At 41.7% G+C, this 20093-nt stretch overlaps 1 protein-coding gene across 2 annotated transcripts in view; it reads left to right on the top strand.

Moving 5' to 3' along the window:
* Positions 1–20093, top strand: part of STK39 (serine/threonine kinase 39) — a 309082-nt gene that overhangs the window by 62599 nt on the left and 226390 nt on the right. For both annotated transcript variants that reach the window (XM_061201249.1, XM_061201248.1), the window contains exons 2-3: positions 3349–3461; positions 17771–17879. In XM_061201249.1, the coding sequence (XP_061057232.1) occupies positions 3349–3461; positions 17771–17879 (222 nt within the window). The remainder of the gene's footprint in view (positions 1–3348; positions 3462–17770; positions 17880–20093) is intronic.

Here is a 20093-nt window from a genome sequence, read left to right as displayed (position 1 = left end):
CCGTTTGATATTACGTGGGTCCGGCAGGTCTCTGGTGGACCAGTGTCCTGAACTCGGCTCTCCTACCTCATAGACTCAGGCCTGACACCCGGCTGGAGCATCAAGACTCTGTCAGCCATACGGCTCCAAACTCTGGAACTCCACACTCAGAGGCCCTCCTTTCCACGTGCTGCCTCTCCCCTTCTGCCATTTTTAATTTTTTAATTAATTGATTTATTTATTTTTGGTTGTGCCGGGTCTTAGTTGCAGCATGTGAACTCTTAGTTGTGGCATGCATGTGCGATGTAGTTCTCTGACCAGGGATCGAAGCTGCGTCCCCTGCATTGGGAGGCGAATTCTTAACCACTGCGCCACCAGGGAAGTCCCTGTCTTTTCATTTGGTCGTTGGTTTCCTTTGCTGTGCAAAAGCCAACTCAACATCCCTTCCCCTTTTTAGAATTCTCCTTTGTGTCCATATTCTTGCGTTTGTCTGTGGAAGCCAGAAGGCTTTTATAGTCAAGGGCTTAACTGACTGGGAGTGGTAGTCCCATATTACGTACACTTATTTTACCGTTTCTGGGAATTTGTTTTCTTCTCTCCTGTTTTGCAGTTTTCCCAATTTGAGAATGTTCTGGGATGTGGATGGTGGATGGAGGGGTGGGACTGGGGGGCGATTTACAACAGGTAGGGCTGAGCTTCCCATCAGCAGCTTGTTAAAGATGTTTGTTGATTTCTCTGCTGGGTACCAGGCCCAGCGCTAACTGGCTACTTATCACTTTCTCTGGGGCTCCCTTCAGTGATGGTCTCTTGTTCTGGAGACCTTGACTGGAAAATACACTCTGCTATCAGCAGGGCTCTTTGTAGTGTTTGGCCCTGGTATCTGGAGCATTCCGGATTGAGCCCAACATGCTGCGATCTGCAGGGCCGGTGAGGTTGATCCAGTGGGACTTGTAGTAACAGCTGATGGAGAAGCAGTGAGGTTAGGGACAGGGAGCCCCTTTTTTTTTTTTTATTATTATTATTATTATTTTTTTAAAGTATTTGTTTATTTATTTATTTATGGCTGTGTTGGGTCTTTGTTTCTGTGCGAGGGCTTTCTCTAGTTGTGGCAAGCGGGGGCCACTCTTCATCACGGTGCGCGGGCCTCTCACTATCGCGGCCTCTCTTGTTGCGGAGCACAGGCTCCAGATGCGCAGGCTCAGCAATTGTGGCTCACGGGCCCAGCCGCTCCGCGGCACGTGGGATCTTCCCAGACCAGGGCTCGAACCCGCGTCCCCTGCATTGGCAGGCAGACTCTCAACCACTGCGCCACCAGGGAAGCCCCAGGGAGCCCCTTTTAAACAACCTCTGACAGTGGCGCTTGCTCCTTGCACTGAGCTCTAGAGAGAGTGAGGCTCTCTAGGTTGTTTCTTTTTTCTTCAACCATGTAGGCCAGAAAATATTTTCCTAGGAAGGGCGAAAGAAGGAAGGAAGGGAGAAGTGCGCTTCTGACTTGTGGGAGGTAGGAAAACAGCATGGACATTAGAGTCCTGCAGACCTGACTCAGATCCCGGCTCAGGTACTTGTTAGCTGTGTGGGCAAGTTTTCCAAGTCCCAGTGTTCTCACATATAAAATGAGGCTAATAACAAAAACTGCACAGGCTTGTAACAAGAATTATGCGAGGAAAATGCCGACTATATAGTGGGTGCTCAGTATCTGTGGAGTTTCTTCCCCAGTGAACACAGGTGGGACTTCCTGGAACAGAAGCCGTGAACTTGGAGACCTGTCTTTGGAGCATTAGGGTGACCTGCTCAGGTCATAGGTCAGGGGGCCAGAGCTGATGATGAGACCACGGGGCAGAACTTCAGTGCTAAACACACCCATTTGGGCACTTCTTTGGGGTGGGAAAGCCTTGATTTGCACAAGAAGTGTCGTGCCTTTCTCTCACACGTATCAGGAAATCTAATACTGGTCTCCCCTCCTTATTGACAAAAGATCCTCCCTCCCGCCCTTTGGATGATATTCGGTGACTCATTTGGGAAATAGTACCCAAAGAAAAACTTGAAGGAGAAAAGTGGACGGTCACATCTGCCCCCTTTTGCACAGTCCCGAGCACAGGCTGTTTCTCTCCTTGGCAGTCTTGCAGGGAGAGGATTTATGTGATGAGAATGAGATTTTTGGTATTCTTTGCAGAGTTGAGATGCCTTAACGTGGAGGTCTTTTTGCCCCTACGGAATACAGATCCGATTAGGAGCTCTTCGTGCTCTGCCACAAATCATTACATGTCTACATTTTGCTCTTATAAAATATGGATGATGACATGACTCTGTCTCTTAGGAATTTGAGTGCATTAGCTAATGATCATGAAACCTTAGAAATGGGAAATGCATATGAATGCTGAGAGCTTTTATAATTACACATTTGCATCATTTTGCTTGGCATCCTTGAAAAGTCCTGCTTTCAGCATGAGAATACTCAGGTTGATTCCTGTTCTTCTAATTGTAGAGCAAACTTGGAAGAAACAAGCTCAAAGAGTGCTCAGAGTAGATAAGTTGTCACAGCATCTCATGGAAGCCCTGAAGTAGCTCAGGCTGGAGTGGTTTGGTTTGGGCTGAAGTGGGAGAAGAGCTTGAGATATTGTAAAGGCACTGAAATGGGAAGGCATCAGCATCAGACGATGGTAATGGCGTCCACACGGGTGTGCTTAGATGCTTATGTCTCTTATTCTTTTTTTTTTTTTAATTATTTATTTATTTATTTATTTTTGGCAGCATTGGGTCTTTGTTGCTGTGCTCGGGCTTGCTCTAGTTGCGGTGAGCGGTCTTCTCATTGCAGTGGCTTCTGTTGCGGAGCATGGGCTCTAGGTGCGCGGGCTTCAGTAGTTGTGGCTTGAGGGTTCCAGAGCGCAGGCTCAGTAGTTGTGGCGCACGGGCTTAGTTGCTCCGTGGCATGTGGGATCTTCCCGGACCAGGGCTCGAACCCGTGTCCCCTGCATTGGCAGACAGATTCTTAACCACTGTGCCACCAGGGAAGCCCTCTCTTATTCTTGTGACATTAGACCCATCACTTTCTCAGCCTTTGTTCTGGGCAGCAGTGAACACCCTGTATTGCAATGGGCTCTTTTGATGTGGGTCACCTTCCTGGATTGTTAAGCCTCTGAAGTGCAGATACTGTCCTTGTATTCTCTAGAAAAGTGCAGTTTTTCCTTTTTCTCCTTCATAGAATTATTTTCGGACTTAAGAAACTCTTTAAAAAGATGTCAAATGATAATGTTTTGAATACTTTGAGTAGAAACTTAAAAAAATAGATATTATTTTGTGAAGAGGGTCACAAATAGTAACCAGACAGTGTGCCACTTGATAGCTGATGTTGTTTTTATTTCGTTTCAGGCAGTGGCGCTACAGCTGTGGTTCAGGCTGCTCTATGTAAACCCAGGCAAGAACGTGTAGCAATAAAGCGGATCAACTTGGAAAAATGCCAGACCAGCATGGATGAACTATTAGTAAGTAAAAGTGAAGGAGATACTGCTCGTTGCTTTTCTTAACTCATGGATACATAGAGATGCGCCGGAGAAGCAGGAGAGCAGAGAGCAGAGGCAACTTTTGGTGTTTTCTCCTGTGATTGTGTTGTGTAATATACAGCTTACTTTGCTTTGACAAACAGAATTTTGCTCAGTCCTCATAATCCCCAGGTGGGGAGGGTCTCAGTGTTGACACTCTGTTTTATGAAATGAGGGAACAGACTCAGATGACCTAAGGTCATGTGATACTGAGTGCAGAGACTCAGATGACCTAAGGTCATGTGATACTGAGTGCACAGTTAGATGGTGAGCTTCTGGTCCTCAGTCTTGAATCCTGACGCAAATAGGAATTACTCCCTAAACAATTTGCTGGTCATTTTGGCTTTCATAAATTACAAAATCTCCTATGAATTTCAGTTATTCAAAATACTGCAGGGTAGCTTGCGTTCTTATTGGCTAATGAGAGGAGTTTATTTTTTGTACAGGGCAATTTGTACTTCTTCTAAATAAAGTACATTACATAAATAATTGGAGCTTGTCGGTGTGGATATGACTGTAGTACCATTGGTTGGTTGAAGGAACATTTGCTTTTGGCTTAGCTGACTCATTATTAAATGAAGAGCTTGGCAAATGGTTATTAGTTGCCCAGCAAACTGTGAAGGGTTTGAGAGTTTAATCTCATAAATATAGTTGTCGTTCCACCTGCCAATTTTCTGTTTTTCCTTTTGGTCATTTGTTTGAGGATAATAAAATACTGCAGTGGAGGAGTTAACTGATTGGTTATCCCAACACTAATCCCAGGACAAATATTAGTCCAATAGCTCCATACACGCTACAAAGTGTAATGACAGTTGGCTCCAAATGAAGAAGCCTTTTGTTATAGCCTACATTGGGGGAATGGAATGTCATTAACAAGAGCTTTTTGTCTTTACTCAGAATATAACTTTTACTTCAGGCATAATTACAGTACACTATAGTATAAATTAAGTACAAGGATAAAGCTCTACTTTTCCAGATCTGTTTGGTCTTACATTTCAAATTAGACTACACAAGGCATAGTTTTCACTGGGATGGAAGCAACAGATTGCCGGCTAAAACTCAGATTAAAGGAAGGGCTTCCACAACTTAATGTTAATTTCAAAAAAAACAAAAACAAAAACAAAAAACTCTTTTTTTTTTTTGCATACCTTTAAGGCTTTTACTCTCTTCAAAATTTCAGCTGTGCTTTGCTCTTACTGAAATTAGTACTGCATACTTCTGTTGCTTGCTATCACGGTGACCAATAAAATTGTGCCTTTGTCATCGGACCAGTTTTCAAGATCACTTTCCGGAGTGGAAAAAGCTTTAAACAAACTGTGGAGAGAGCTGTTCCTGCTTTCACCACTAACTTGTTTTTTGATTTTAGTCAAGTTACCTAACAGCTCTGCACGCTTTAAAAAGAGTTGAATCCCAAGATCTCTAAGATCCCGTTAGGAGTCCTCAAGTTCTGTGGCTATACAAAGTACACATTAATTTTTAAAAAACCTTGGAGTATACATTTATACTTAACGCCCTATTTGGAAATAGCACTCTTGCCCATGACAACTTTGCCCGTGACAGTTGTATTTGATCGTGGTGTTCTGTTGGAGGTCTCACAGCCATCTTTTTACCACCAGCAGAATATTTATACAGAATATGTGTAAGGCTTGTGTGTACTTGTATCTGACAGCTCTGAAACCAGCCTTCTGGGCTGATGCTGTGGTCTCTGGTTCCTACCAAGCCGTCAGTTGCCCAAAGCTTCCATGTTTTCCCCTTGCTGACTTCTCATCAGCAGTCGGCTGCCAGTGATGATAGCTATGTAAGGGTCCTAGTGGAGGCATGAGGGAGACTGTCATTCCGGGCCATTTTCTCTATTACCCCGGCACCAGGAACCATAGCAGTGTCATTTGGAGTTACTCGTAATTTAACCAGAGCTGTCAGTGTGAGGACTGGTGCTTTTATGGCTTTGTGCTTGGCTCCATTAATCTGAGGTCTTAAGATTTACAAGTTTGCTTATTAGCAGTTTATTTATTTCTTTCGTTCTTCCCCCCTGCACCCCCGTCCCAGCAATGCCCATGTTGTGTTAATGGAGTATAGTGTATGTGCATAATTATCTGTTTTTCATTTTAAGAGATGTATTGATTTGTTGCTCTGATCTTTCCTTAATTTTGAACCTTTGACCTTTCGATGTCTTGCTATTTCTAGGGATGGGGAGAATGGCTATGGTTCTTTAGGACACAAAACTCCCAGGTCCTTTGCAAACAAAAAGAAATGGAATTTACAGTATAGGCTGCCTAGAGTTGGCAGGCTTTTGTAGCCCAGCTATCGGCACATGATTGTGTGGCGCAAAGTTGCTGTAATCCTTTTCGATTTCTCATCCTGCTGGTGCTCGCGCTTTTATTATCTCTGTGGGTTCACATTTTGGCAGTGTTTGGACATCCGGTATCCTAATAATCCTTTAATTCTGTGTGTGTGTGTATTATATACAGGTCAGTGCTTTGCATCATTTCACAAACTGTGCCCTGTGTTGACTGGAAACCATTGTCCTTATAAGAAACAATGGCCGCTGGAATCCTTCTCTTGTGGGAGTGTTATGTTATAGAAGTCACAGTTATCAACTATTTGCTGGCTACAGGAACAGCTGCCTCCCCTGTTGAAACTCTCACCTCCCACCCCTACTCTCTGCCCTGTCCCTACACCCCTGCCCTGACTCCCCTAGTAAGGTGGGATTTACCCACGGAGGTTGGGTATGATGGCAGAGAACAGTTTTGGACAACTGGCCCTGGACTCTGCTTCTTTATGTGATGGAGGCTGTCCGATTTTCTCATGGTCATAGAGTTTGTTCGAGGTTTGGCTGAAGAAGATTCGAGTGGTCATGATTTCTTTCCTTTTTTTTTTTTTTTTTAAATTTATTTTTTTATTGAAGTATCATGATTTCTGAAGCAAAGTAATCATTACAGTGTCATCTTCTCTGAGAATGAAGGGAGGAAAAGAAATGTTCAGTGAGATCACTGGTGCTAAATAATTGGTAATTTAAATAAAATTTATGCTGTTGAAATAAGTACTGTCATATCCTCAGAGATACTAATTTATTTGGTAAATACTTGAGTTTCTCCATTGTACTTAAGCCCATAAAAAGGATGAGTTTTGGGTATATACATGAGAGGACAAAGGTATACGCTCACTAAAAATTCATTTCATTTTAACAATTAGATTAGAACACCCTAGAATAAATGTCTTCCTTGGCATCACATGAGTAGCATTTAACCTACTCAATCTAAACTAATTATTTTTCTATGCATTCTTTTGAATTTTCATATGTGTTTTTGACTTTGGCCTATACATCCTAATCTCGCTAGGTTTGATGATCTTGGTGGTTAATTTTCCAGGAGCCAAGGGGTTTTACTGGTCTGTTCTATATTCTTAACCATCCCAACCTAGATACTTTGATAATTTCTGAGAGTTGTTAATCCCGTGTTTGTTGTTAACCCCATATTTTGTTAATCCCACAGTGTTAAAAATGACTAATTATAATTAGCTTAACACCCTCTGGGAGATATAGTTTTAGAGCAGAATTTGTTCACTCCATAGTTATTAAAACCCTGCTAGATGGTAGGCACTGAGCTAGATGGTAGGAAAACAAAGAGGGGTCCTTTTTGTTGTGGAGCCCGGGGACTGGCCAGTGAGTCTCTTTATTTTGGTATTGGGCTGGTGAGATGTTTGAGCTAAGAATATCTTTCTGCACATTTCCCCTCTATTTGTCTAGAAATGGGTTAGCAGATTGATAGATTCTCTAATGTGTACTCCATTGAGGAAGTTCTTGCTTTCCAGTAGGAACTTAAGGCTTGCTAAGTGGGTCTGACCCACCGTCATGCAGACTAGTATATTCTTCTTGAAGATGGCCTTGAGGTTTCTTGAAAGAGCTTGGTTCTCTGGTTTGTGGTCAACCTCAAAGGTTAGGGATGCTACTCGAGGGCACACTTGGCTTCCGTTAACATTTATTACATGGGTGGAGAATTTATTACATGGATAGATGACTTTTCTGAAGTCATCTATCTTTTTCAGTCTCTATTACCAGGTGACAATGAATTCCATAAATGTGACACAGTCCTTCTTTTTATTTATCCTAAATCCCACTTTTTTCAGCCTTCAGGGCACACTCTCCTTTAGTTCTACCCAGGGATTGTTGAACATTTTGGGTCATCATCTTACTTGACTTTATGATTTTTAGATTTTAATCATATCCTTCTCAATTTTTTTTCTCTAGACTAGAATTCTCATATTTTTAGTCTGTCCTTGGTACTGAGTCACAGAAAACTCAGTACCGTTTTCTCATTCTTTCATATACATCAGTGCCATCAAATCTTACAGTTTAATTCTTAGGGGCAGGAGTGCTTTAGGTGTAGGAAAAATCATGGCCCTGGGGTTGGACAAAGTGCTTATTTCTTAAAAAGAAAAAAAGGGGGTAAAATGTCTAGTTAAGTGATTATATTATGCAATAATATGTAATGATCACTAAAATATTTTAGTTTGTGATGAGTGACAAATGTGAGCAAAACCGTTTCAAAAAACAACTATGCACCAGTGATGAATGCTGAAATTTGTGGTAGAGGGAAGATTGCTTCCTGGGTCAGAGGGCCTGCATTCTCCACTTGGGTCCTGGACTTGGGATGAATCACTTTCACTTCTGGTCCACAGTCTCCTCATTTGTTCAATAAGGAGTATACCCGAAGGCAAAAATTTATTTTCACCACCAAAAGTTCTATGATTCTGTGTATTTAAAAATTAATTCTTCTAATGAAATCCCCTTTTAAAATCATTTAAATAGAAACACTAATTACTAGCAAATTATGCTTTATAATTCGGGATAGTGTCAAGTCACTCCAGAATTGTGGTGTAACGATAAAAATTCACCATAAATTCGTAGATTTGGGTACACAGAGTGCCATCTGTTTCTCCTATGTACATAATGAAAAAATTTCTCAGTCTTGAAATAGAAAAACTCTAGCATTTGCCCTTCTCTTCCTGTATCATCTTATAAAGATATTTTGCTCTCACTGACAGTATTTGTAAGTAAATCGTGCTTACATTGCTCAGAACGAAGCCCTGCTCTCATTTTGCTTTCTGCTATAGTGCTATTTTATTTATATATTTATTTTTTAATAAATTTCTTTCTTTCTCCGCACCCCCCCACCCCGGCGTGGGCTTCTGATTGCAGTGGCTTTTCTTGTTGTGGAGCACAGGCTCTAGGCACGTGGGCTTCAGTAGTTGTGGCACGTGAGCTCAGTAGTTGTAGCTCGCAGGCTCTAGAGTGCAGGATCAGTAGTTGTGGTGCACAGGCTCTAGAGCACAGGCTCAGTAGTTGTGGCACATGGGCTTAGTTGCTTCGCGACATGTGGGATCTTCCCAGACCAGGGCTCGAACCCATGTCGCCTGCATTGGCAGGCGGATTCTTAACCACTGCGCCACTAGGGAAGTCCCTATTTTATTAATTATTTTGCTTTTCTCTTGATCTGCAGTTCCCTCTGTACTCCCCTTTCTCTCCCCCTGACCCTTTACCTTTTCCCCCTCACTCCTTCCATACTTCCTTCCATTTCTTTAGAGGAATGAATTAGCTATGATTTGTAGGTTATTGTGGAGAATAAAGCTCTAGATATTGACTTTGCCTAATGGTCATTTGAGAGAATAGTTATCTCCCATTATCTGACACAGGCTTCTCTCTTCCTTTTAAAATTAAATTGTAGTATTTGGGGACCTCTAAGCAGTTCCTCTAGTCAGAAGGCTTTTTTTCCCTTTTAATTGAGATTTTTTAAAATGAAGAAAAATATTTCTTCTGGTGCATTTTAACCTAATCTCTGTAATTGTGTTAATACTTTTGCAAATCTTGTTTATTATAGAAAAAAATTTATACCAGTTTGAGGACATCAGCTTAAAAAGCTGGAAGCTATAATGTATGTGTTTTCTCTATTGTGTCAGTGAAAGTACTTTCCATTCTTTTTGAACTAAAGAATTTTCTAATTAGTAAATTAATTATTCATATCCCAGCACATCCCTTGTCATATGTGGTAACAAATTGCATTTGGCTATTTCTTGTAGAATCTTTTGTACCAAGGGTATAGCATTAAAATATAAGCCTACTTCACTGAGTGTAGTACTATTTTGAGCATTTCAGTCTCAAATATTACATTTTATACTGTCATTTGTCCCTTGCCACTTGGCTTTGTAATTATTTTCATATGATTTGGTGTTTGTGCTTACCCAAGTATAGTCCAGTTGAGGGCAGAATTAGAAATGAGAAACTTTTGGATAATTTGAGGACGTACCATTTTTAAGAAATTAGAGAATATCACATATGCAAAAGTAACTTATTTTTACAGCTCTAAAGTTACATTAGCTTAGGAATATGTATGATTTGGCTGGAGAAGAATAATTTTCTTTTTGGAACGTTAAATTTAAAAGTTATATCATAGCAGATCCAGATAATAATTAAATATCCTAATTGCATTTACTTTTAAGTATTCTTATACATTTGTTAGAAATGGCTTGCTAAAATGGTTAACGTCTCTTTTTTTTTTTTTTTCAAAATGTAAGCAGAAATTAACATTTCAAGGCCACTCAGGTTTCTGGACTTACATGTGCTTGGTAACAGAGAGACCCGGTACATACTCATTTTCAGAGTAGGAGAAAATGGGGAAAACATTCCCAGATTGAATACAACTTCAGTTACATCTTTTTTTTCTTTTTTTTTTATACTTCACTTTTGCCATCCTCATAAACTTCTGCAAAATGTTATTGCTTGGGTTGAGACAGATGGTTCTGTTCTTTCCTATGTTATTGTCTTTCTTATTTTGGTTTGGTTATATTTCCACAATTAATTAAGCTGACTCTGAAAAGGAAGGACTCGGAAACAGGGAGAAGGCTGGAGGGTGTTCAGCGGGGTTTCTGCCTCTGTTCCCTGGTGGAACCCCAGGCTGCAGATCATACCCAGCCGTGGGACACGGGAGGACGCAAAAAAGAAAGACACGTTTCACCTCGCATTCTCATCCTTTGGTGATGAAGCCAAAAATAGCAGCAGCGCTGAAAACTGGCCTGGAGGTTTCCAGCAGCATAAATTGGCTGACAAGAAAGATTCTTCGTGTTTCTGTTTTTAACGAAGTCTTTGACTTTACTTTCCCCAGTACACCCAGTCATGGACAGTTAAATGATCAAATAGCAGTTGTTGATAGCTGAGTCTGATTCAGATTCCTGATGGCCAGCTTAAGAGCTTTCAGAACCCATAAGGCATCCTTGTTACTGTTTGCTGAAGAACTTTTTCAGCCAACTCTGAAAGAAAATTGTTCTTCCCCATTGAACTTTCCACATCACTCCTTTACTCTTTGCTTTCTTTCCTCTCCTTGGAAAGAGTTATTTTCTCTTGGTGAAAAATAACTATTGCGGCGACTTTTTCATTTCCAAGCAAAATACTTTAGTGTTTTGGGGACCAGTTTTTGCAGAATGCCCATCATTCATAACCAAGCAGATAGGCCCTGGGATGGGCATTCTGTTCTGTCGGAAGTAGATGTTTACCCATTGTGATTTCTCTGCTGATTTCCAGGGATTTTCCAGACCTACCTCCAACTCCCCTGATACTTTATCTTTTACAACTGCTCTCTCTAGTTTTAAATACTTCTCCACAAACACCGATTAAGGCTATCACAAAGTTTGTTTCCCTTTTCCTATTTTCTTACAAGTGTTTCCCTGTCTTCAAGACATCTAGACTTTCCCCATTCCTAATCCTGTCTTCAACTGGACTGTACTTGGATAGACAGATACCAAATCATATGAAAATAATTATAAAACTAACTGATGAGGGACATTGGTTGATTTATTCATAAATAGTACAGGTCAGAATATTTGACTTAACTCTTCCTTGAGTAGGTTTTTTCCTATTGGTACTCTTATTTTAAAAGAGGCAGGAGTTTGCTGCATATGTGGCATTTACTTTTTTATAATTAAAAAAACCTCACAATAACATTTTTCATGATTGAAAATGACAGTCCAAAAAATACAGTGCTCTTAGGAGAGCTTTGTCAATCTTTCCCTTCCATTTCTTGGCTGACATTTGAAATCATTGAAGTTTATGGGTTTTCTTTTTCTTTTTTTTAAAATAATTCAGCTACTTAGAGTATTGGTTTACTTATGAATATTGATGAGGTTACCCTTCATAATGATGCTGATATTATGGAAGTGCAAGCCTGACGACGACTTTCTGAAAAGTGTTTTCAATTAACGCGGTTACCCTCATATCATTTAAGGAATTCTTTAGATGCTTGGACGGTGCTGCATACATTTTAAAGATGTATTTGGTTATCTCTTGCATTTGGAAATATACGTTTTATTTGATAGTATTTGTGGGTCATATATTTATTTTTCCTTTTTAGATTAAGTTGCAGTGTGGAAATGTGCTTGGGAGGTAGCTGTTTCTCTCAGCATTTCATTGAAAGAATTAATGCATCTCAGTGCTTAGCTGGAAAGCAGCGCTTCTCAACCTTCGCTACACAGTAGAATCACCTGGGAGCTTTTGAAAATTTTCATTCCCAGGCTGTGTCGTGAACCAATTTTACATCAGTGTCTCTGGGGCTGAGATCCAGGCATTGGTATTTTTTAAAGCTCCCGAGGCGATTCCACTGTGCAGCCAAGGTTGAGAACAAGTACTTCAGAATAAGGTTAGAAATAGCACCTCCTCAGATTTAACTGCACATGATGTTGGAACTTGGGTGGGTGTGACTTCTCAACCAAGGCTGAGTAGGATATTTTGCCACCAATATCAGATAAAGAAGAATTTATTTAAGATTTAGCTGAGGTACTAAAATATGCTAATGTGGTTAAGTATAGTTTAATATTTTGAATTCAGGATCCATTTAAATCTCTTTCCTTTTAGCGCTTTGTGAATCGCATCGTCTTCAGGACAACAGAAACTAGACTTTAACTTTTTCCTAATTCTTATGTCTCCAAGCTCTTTTTTGTTTCTCTTTGTTCTGAAAGCTTTGCATAAGTATCTGTTTAGACTTCTTAATTTCAAAAGTGTTTGAGGCAACATACTAGGATACATGAAGTATGATAAGGCGGTATAAATTAAACACAGGACGAGATACTAAGGGAAAACACAGGTGAGGATGTTGTAGGGTTAGGAATGAAGGGAAAAACTCATGGCCCAATGACCTGGACATGTGTTACAGGACACTCCTTGAGCCAGCAGGGCACAGAGCATGTTCGTATGTGACGTTTCTGTGGGGAAGGGTGAGTGCTGCTGCTAAGGGCTGTCTCTGTGCCTCTGAGACTTTAGTCGGGAACGTGGGACACATGGGATTAGTGATCAGCGTGGGGATGCTCACACACAAAGAAGGAACTGAGACATCGAGGGACTGACTTTCAACCTTCCTGTCATGTGCTAGGCCTTCTGCAAGGAGTTGTATAGATCTCATTTTGCTTATTTCACAACAGTCCTGTGTAGATGGCATTATTAAGCTTGTATTACAGAAAAGGATTCTGAGGCTGAAAGATGCTGGATGACCTGCACAAGTAATCAAGCTGTGGTCAGTGGCAAAGCCAAGCTTCCAAGCCAGCTGTGTCTTAGAGTGCAGCCCTTCTGAAGTGGCTCCTGCTGGCTCACATCCCTGTTAATCATGGTTCCTGCTTATTCTCAGTAATAGTAATAGGAGAAAAAAATTTGGGAGGGGGGATGGTTAGACAAAGGCCATATAGCAATATTAGAAAATTGCTCATAAATATTTAAACACAGTTTTTTTTAAATTTAAAACTTTCCAGTTTTGGGGATTTTGGGGGGTAGTTTTTTTCCTCCCAACGCATCACATTTTCAGGGTGGGACGCTTTATGTTTTTTTGTGCAGCCAAACCTAGTTTGTCCCATATAAGAGGGATGTGTCATGTCCTGTTTCGGCGAATTCATCCGGGCTGGGCCAGCAGCAGTGTGTGGGTGTCCCTCTTTGATCTGCCTTTGGCCCACATCGCTCCCAGCAGAGATGCTGCTGTGGCTGCCACTTTGGTGTTAGCAGATGGAAAGGGTTTTTACTCGCTGCCCCATTTTAGGTCGGTTTTCCCACTCTTGTGAAATTTCACTTGTACTGCGTTTCAGGTGAAGCTGCAAGAGCAGATCCAGCTCTTCAAGCCACAGGGAAGCTTAAATACCGTGCCGTAGCTTGGTTTGGCACTTGATGACATGTCTGAGTCTGATTTCACGAGACTTCCAAGGGAGCCACTGTGTTACATTCCTTGACTATAGTTTTGGCAAATGTGTTGCCTGGGTTTCAGAGTTCTGTGAGTTCTTCCAACTTTGACCTCATGTTTTTCTCTCGCTTTGAATTTTTTACCCTTTCCCGTAGTTGTGAAATTCAAACCACTTTAATCCCACGATCTCCCTGATTTCCAGCTTTGCCTCCTACCCCTTTCATGAGGTCTCACTCAGCTAGGCCTTGCCACCGGGCCTGCTCTCCTACCCTTCCAACCCCAGGGCCTGGGTTGCAGCCAGTCGTCTGTGCTCCTTCCTTTCACATCCCCTCCACCCGAGGGCCTGTCTGCCTGTCTTCTGCCACTTTGTCACTCAAAGTCTGGTTTCTGGACCCGAAGCATCCGCATCAGTTAGAAGCCACTTAGAAATGCAGAATCTCAGGCCCCACCCCAGACCTACTGGATCAGAATCTGCATTTTCACAAGGTCCACAGGTGATCTGTGTGCACATTCAGGTTTGAGAAGCGCTGCTCTAAGTCACACATCTTCCGTGGATTGTGCCCTAATTAAGGGAATAGAGTGTTGGAACCCAGTCATTCTGTAGGAAGAATTGGATAAAAAGGATTTTTTTTCATCCATTTATTCATCTTTGGGCAATACTTTGGTTACTTTTAGGGATGGAAGGGATGAGTATGTTTGGGGGTAAATGGCTTTGCCTACCCATATGGGTAAAGTTAAGGCACTGGGAAAAGCTTGGATAATTTAGTTGATAGACTGTTACCAAGAAAGGATTCATATAGCAACCATCATCACTGTTGAAAGAAAATGGGGAGAGTAGTTCTGTGGAAAGAATATTTGATTTAAGTAATAGTTATATTTTTCAAATTATAAAAAATATATAAAATTGTCTTGGTGTGTCTGGGCTGCTAGAACAAAATACCATAGACCAGGTGGCTTATAAACAAAGAAACTTATTTCTCACAGTTCTGGAGTCTGGAAGTCTGAGGTCAGGGTGCCAGCCTGGCTGGGTGGAGGTCCTCTTCCAGGCTGCAGACTTCTCTCTGCTTCCTCATGTGGTGGAAGGGGTGAGCTGGCTCTCTGAGGTCTCTTTTATAAGGGCACTAATCTCATTCATGAAGGCTCCACCCTCGTGACCTAATCACCTCCCAAAGGCCCCACTTCCTAATACCATCAGCTTAGGAATTTTGTAGGGACACAAATGTGCAGACCATAGCAAAATTATAAATACAGTTGACCCCTGAACAATGCAGGTTTGAACTGTGGAGGTCCCCTTATACTCGTTTTCTTCAATAGTGAATACTATAGTACTACATGACTGGTTGGTTGAATCCGAGGACATGGAGGAATGAAACCTTGGATACCTAGGGAGGATTTTTGACGAACGAAGGGTCGGCGCCCCCTATGTTGTTCAAGGGGAAACTGTATAAAAATTTTGTATCTCTCTAAAAGGCAACTAAACAAAAGGTTTATATATAAATTAATTTAAGGGTTGGATAGGCCGGTATAACACCTATTTCTTCCTTTTTAAAAGTGTATTTCTACCCCATTTGTGGAAATATTACTTAATATGGGGGTTCAGTGATAGCACAGGTCATATCCCAAGGCAGAGTGACCAGTGTTTTTCCCTAAGGCGAGTTTCATCGTGTCTTTACACATTAGAGGCTCTACTGCATGGAAAGGCTGTGTAGTAAAATAAGTGGTGTAGGAGTGGGGGATATGGACCCCTGGCCAAGCGGTGAAGAGGGCAGTGAGATTATGAGTGGTCAGACTGATACAAGTCCCACCTTTCTTCTCAGGACCCACCTCTTCTTTGATCTGCCCTTATACTGCTCATGGGGGTTTATTAGTAGTGGCAGTATCTGTGTCTCTTTTTTTTTTTAAATCCTCAGGACTTTTAAATATCCAGCTGGTACCTCTAAGGCCCTGAAATTTGAAGGAATAGAATTTGATAAGTTACATCCATAGGCTTTCTAAAACAGTTTCTCCATAGGTTAATTAAAAGAGTTTCTCTCTCTGTCTCTCTGTCTCTCTGTCTCTGTCTCTGTCTCTCTCTTTCTCTCTCTCTCTCTCTCTCTCTCTCTCTCTCTCACACACACACACACACACACACACACACACACACACACAGAGTAGCTCACTGCTATCATCTCAGAGAATCTGATCCTCTGGGTAGGAAGTGATACTGGCCATCTAAATGCAAAGGTCTAAAAAAAAAAATGTGTTTTTCCAGACTCTGACCCGACTTTGCTTCCATGCAAAAGAATTTCCTTTCATATGATCACCGGTTGTTGATTGTATGCTTTAATGATTTAAAAGTTTGGTGTTAGAAAGCTAGAAAGGCGTTCATTTACATCGGATATAAAATGGTGAAAATGCAGAGCACACATACTTTGAAGAAACAGTATTCTCATTTCTGTGAATAACGGGGGCATCTGTTTAAACTGGACCCTACCTAGAGCTGCAGGCCTTCAAAGTTCACCATCCCCACAACGAGCAGATGCTAGCCACTTGAAACAGGAATGCTGGTCAGTGTTCCATTTCTCCTTCAGAAGCGTCTTACGGTATCAAAACCTAACACCAGAAACAGATGGAAACTGGACCTCAGGTTTCAGAGCTTCTTCAAAGGACAGGAGGTGCTGAATTGAAAAGTGTTAGATTTAGAAAACCTGTGATCAGTTAAGTGGATGAGGAAAATGTTGAAGGGGAAGTGTTGTCATATAATGAAAGGAACATAGAAAAATTAGTGATTTTCTTACACGTTTATCTATGATAAAAAGCACCTAAATAAATGCATGTATTAAGATGCGTATATGTGTTATATGTCATGGTATTTAGGCCAAGTTAATTGACATGTAGGGTCATCTTAATAATTTGAGGATTAAAGTAGTACTGGATATATAAAGATAGCAGCTCAAGTTGGAATATTCTGGTTGGCAACTTTAAGTTAACGCAAAGTAGACACTCATTATTGAAAATATTTACAGGATGCACAGATACACTTTTATTTCATCATAAATACATAATAACATAAGTGAGGTTTCTGTGACGACTTAGGTTATTCTTGTGGCTTTTGGTCAGCACCTTGAAAGCGAGTTACACTGGTCTGGTACCTTTGATTGAGGGTTAGCATTCGACTGACATTTTATAGGAGTCATCTGGCGGTAACTTAAAACAGCAAACCAAAACCAACATGAACTTGAGTATTGCAGAAAACTGTGGCTTATTGAAGTTGCCCATTTGTTTGGTTTCAAAGCTTTGTTGTTTTGTCTTTTGATAAAACTCTTTTCTAAACTGTGACCCACAAAGCATTATTTTCCTGCATTGTTCCTGTGGATTCAACTGTGACAGTTTATCTACTGCAGGACTTCTCAGAGCCTTTGACAGTACTAGCATACCCTGTGACGTGACGCCTGTAAACTGAGATGTAGTATCTGATGTTGCCCAAGCTTATTTCGTTTTACCAGCTGCCCCTCCCACCCCCACCTTGCTTTTTTCCTTGATGGAATATCTACCATGGAAGATAGTTTGGGAAATGATACTCTAGCATTTTTATAGGTAGTTTTTCATGTACCATCACAGCAGTCCTGAGAAACAAGCAGTTTTGTTGCCCCTTTTTGGATGAGTGAGGAGCACCAGGGTTCAGGTTGGCACCAGGACCCAGGTCTCCTAATAGCTCACCAATCTTTTATCTCTCTGTCGAGGCTTTGGGTTCAGGTAGGAGGCACTTATCACATATGGCGGCTGGGGGGGTTATGGGGCTGTGTGCTGATCTGAAGTTCCTCTGTCCTGTGGCTGGTCCTCAGGGCTCTAGGGTCTCCTGTAGAGGCCTTCCTAATTCTAGCAAGTTGATAATGAGGGTGAGAGAGTTAGTTCTCGTGTGGTTTCTGTGAAGTAATGGTTTAGGCAGCCCCTCGCCCAGGTGTGCTTTAAGTAGGAAAGTTACCCAGATATTCAACTGTGGTTCACTTGTGTCTTGCTTCCCGATTTTCACCCCATGGTACATGTCGTGTTTTGCTCTTTTTATAGAAAGAAATTCAAGCCATGAGTCAGTGCAGCCATCCCAACGTAGTGACCTATTACACCTCTTTTGTGGTAAAAGATGAACTTTGGCTGGTCATGAAATTACTAAGTGGAGGTAAGTGGATTTTGTCATTTTTGTTTGTTTGCTTGTTTTCTTTTTTTCCTTTTGTGCGAGTCAGCATATTGAATAAGACTTTAGATTTGATCCCCTTATTCCCGTATTTAAAAGTTTTCTTGGTTTATTATTTGCCTGGAGAGTAAAGTCTGGATTTCTTCACACTGATATTCAAAGCCTTTCATAATTCAGCTTAACTTGTAGAATATCTGTGTCCTCTTTTACCCCAGCCTTCTAGGTGTGGGTGAGACTCCCCAAATGCCTTCTGCCCTCTGCTGTCTCTGTGCTGCTCCTTAGCCCCAGATGTCTGTCTGTCCTTCTCCACGTGCTCAAGTCCTGAAAGGCCCCATCCTCTCTGTAGCCACCCCTTACTCTCTTCAGAAAAGTTAACCAATCCTTCCTCTTTAAAGCCTTCATTCTTAACATTATTCAAGTCTTTAACACATTGTAATATAATGAGTTATTTCAGTGCAGTTTACTAAAGATCCGTGGTGATGGAAATGTTCTGCGGCTGTGCTATCCAGTTTCTACTAGTGGCTCTTAAACATTTGACATGTGGCTAGTGTTACCCAGGGACTGAATTTCTATTCAATTTTAATTAGCTTACATTTAAATAACCTCAGGTGGCCAGTGGCCTATGGTACTGGACAGTGTAGTTTTAGATTGTGGATTTCATGAAGAAAGCATGTGGGAAGGTGAAGGAAATTTGCCTCTCTAGCCTCAGATCACTGAAGTTAAAAAAGCCATGGGGGGGCTTCCCTGGTGGCGCAGCGGTTGAGAATCTGCCTGCCAATGCAGGGGACACGGGTTCGAGCCCTGGTCTGGGAGGACCCCACATGCCGCGGAGCAACTCGGCCCGTGAGCCACGGCTACTGAGCCTGCGCGTCTGGAGCCTGTGCTCCGCAACAGGAGAGGCCGCGGTAGTGGGAGACCCGCACACCGCGATGAAGAGCGGCCCCCGCTTGCCGCAACTAGAGAAAGCCCTCGCACAGAAACTAAGACCCAACACAGCCAATAAATAAAAATAAATAAATAAATTAATTAAAATTATTAAAAAAAAAGCCATGGACAATTAAATTTATAAGACACTTTCCCATTCCTGTATTTTATCTCTTTTAATCTTTTAACGTCACTCTTTGATAAGGGAGGATAATGATAACGGTTAATTTTCTTGAACACTTCCTCCGTGGCTGGATCCTGTGCCAGGCGATTTACTGACTTTATTTCATTGTAATCTGGACAACACCATTGCATGGCAGGTGCCGTGATCCCTGTGTTTCAGAAAGGGCACCAGAGCTCAAGAGAGTTAGGCTGCTTGCCCAAGGCCACACACGCCGTGCCTGTTAGTGCTGGGATCTGTACACGTAAAAGCTACCCTGCGCTGCAAGTATCATCACCTTCATTTTACAGACCCGAAAACTGGAGCTGAGAAAGCCCGAGGGATTCCTTCCTAATACCCAGCATCCCCATACCTCTCATGTGTTCTCTTTGCAGGGCGTCCCTCCCTGTATATCCATCTTACCGAGACGTGAAGTATGGTTAGGAGTAGAGGAGAACATTTGGTGGTACCTGGACGAAGCCGGAACTGACGGTGCAGAGTTTATTTGGTGGAGCCCATTTTTATCTGCAGACCCAGTTCAGCTAAGGCTGAATCAAGGCAGCATCACAATTTTTTAATTTTTTTTTTTTAGAGAAACTGTCCTGGATCCAGCAGAGGCCCTGCAATGAGATGACGAAGACATTGTAATTGCCTTGGGTCTGCTTGTGTAGGTCTCGGTAGGGAGCCTGGGAGAGCTTAGTCCGGTTCTGTTCCCAGTCTTGTCAATCCTATTAGTTATTGTTTCCTTGACTGCTGACTCTGGCTTTTAATTAAAAAGGAAAAGAAAACTGGAAGGAAAAAGGAAGCCCGTTGGAGCCTACTGCAACGTTGAGTATCAGGACTGCTTCTTGATTCTGCTGAGGATGGTGGTTTATTGATAAGATGATCTTAACCTGGTCTCTTCTTGTAGGGGGTCCACTAACTGAGGAAACAAGAAATTCTGGTGACCTGGGGCCCTGTGGATTTTAATTCCTCTCTTTATTTTTATCCCAATTAACCTTTTATAAGCTTGAGAATATCCCCTGTGCCCTTTCCTAAGGACTGGATAGAAAATTTCATTGTCTTTTTAAAAGAATCCAGTTTAGTCTCCCCTGGCCCTAGGTAAGAGGAACAGG

This window comes from Eubalaena glacialis, chromosome 1 (assembly GCF_028564815.1).
Source record: "Eubalaena glacialis isolate mEubGla1 chromosome 1, mEubGla1.1.hap2.+ XY, whole genome shotgun sequence".
Taxonomy (NCBI): Eukaryota; Metazoa; Chordata; class Mammalia; order Artiodactyla; family Balaenidae; genus Eubalaena; species Eubalaena glacialis.
The sequence above is the reverse complement of the archived record's forward strand: the minus strand, read 5'-3'. Positions and strand labels throughout refer to the sequence as shown.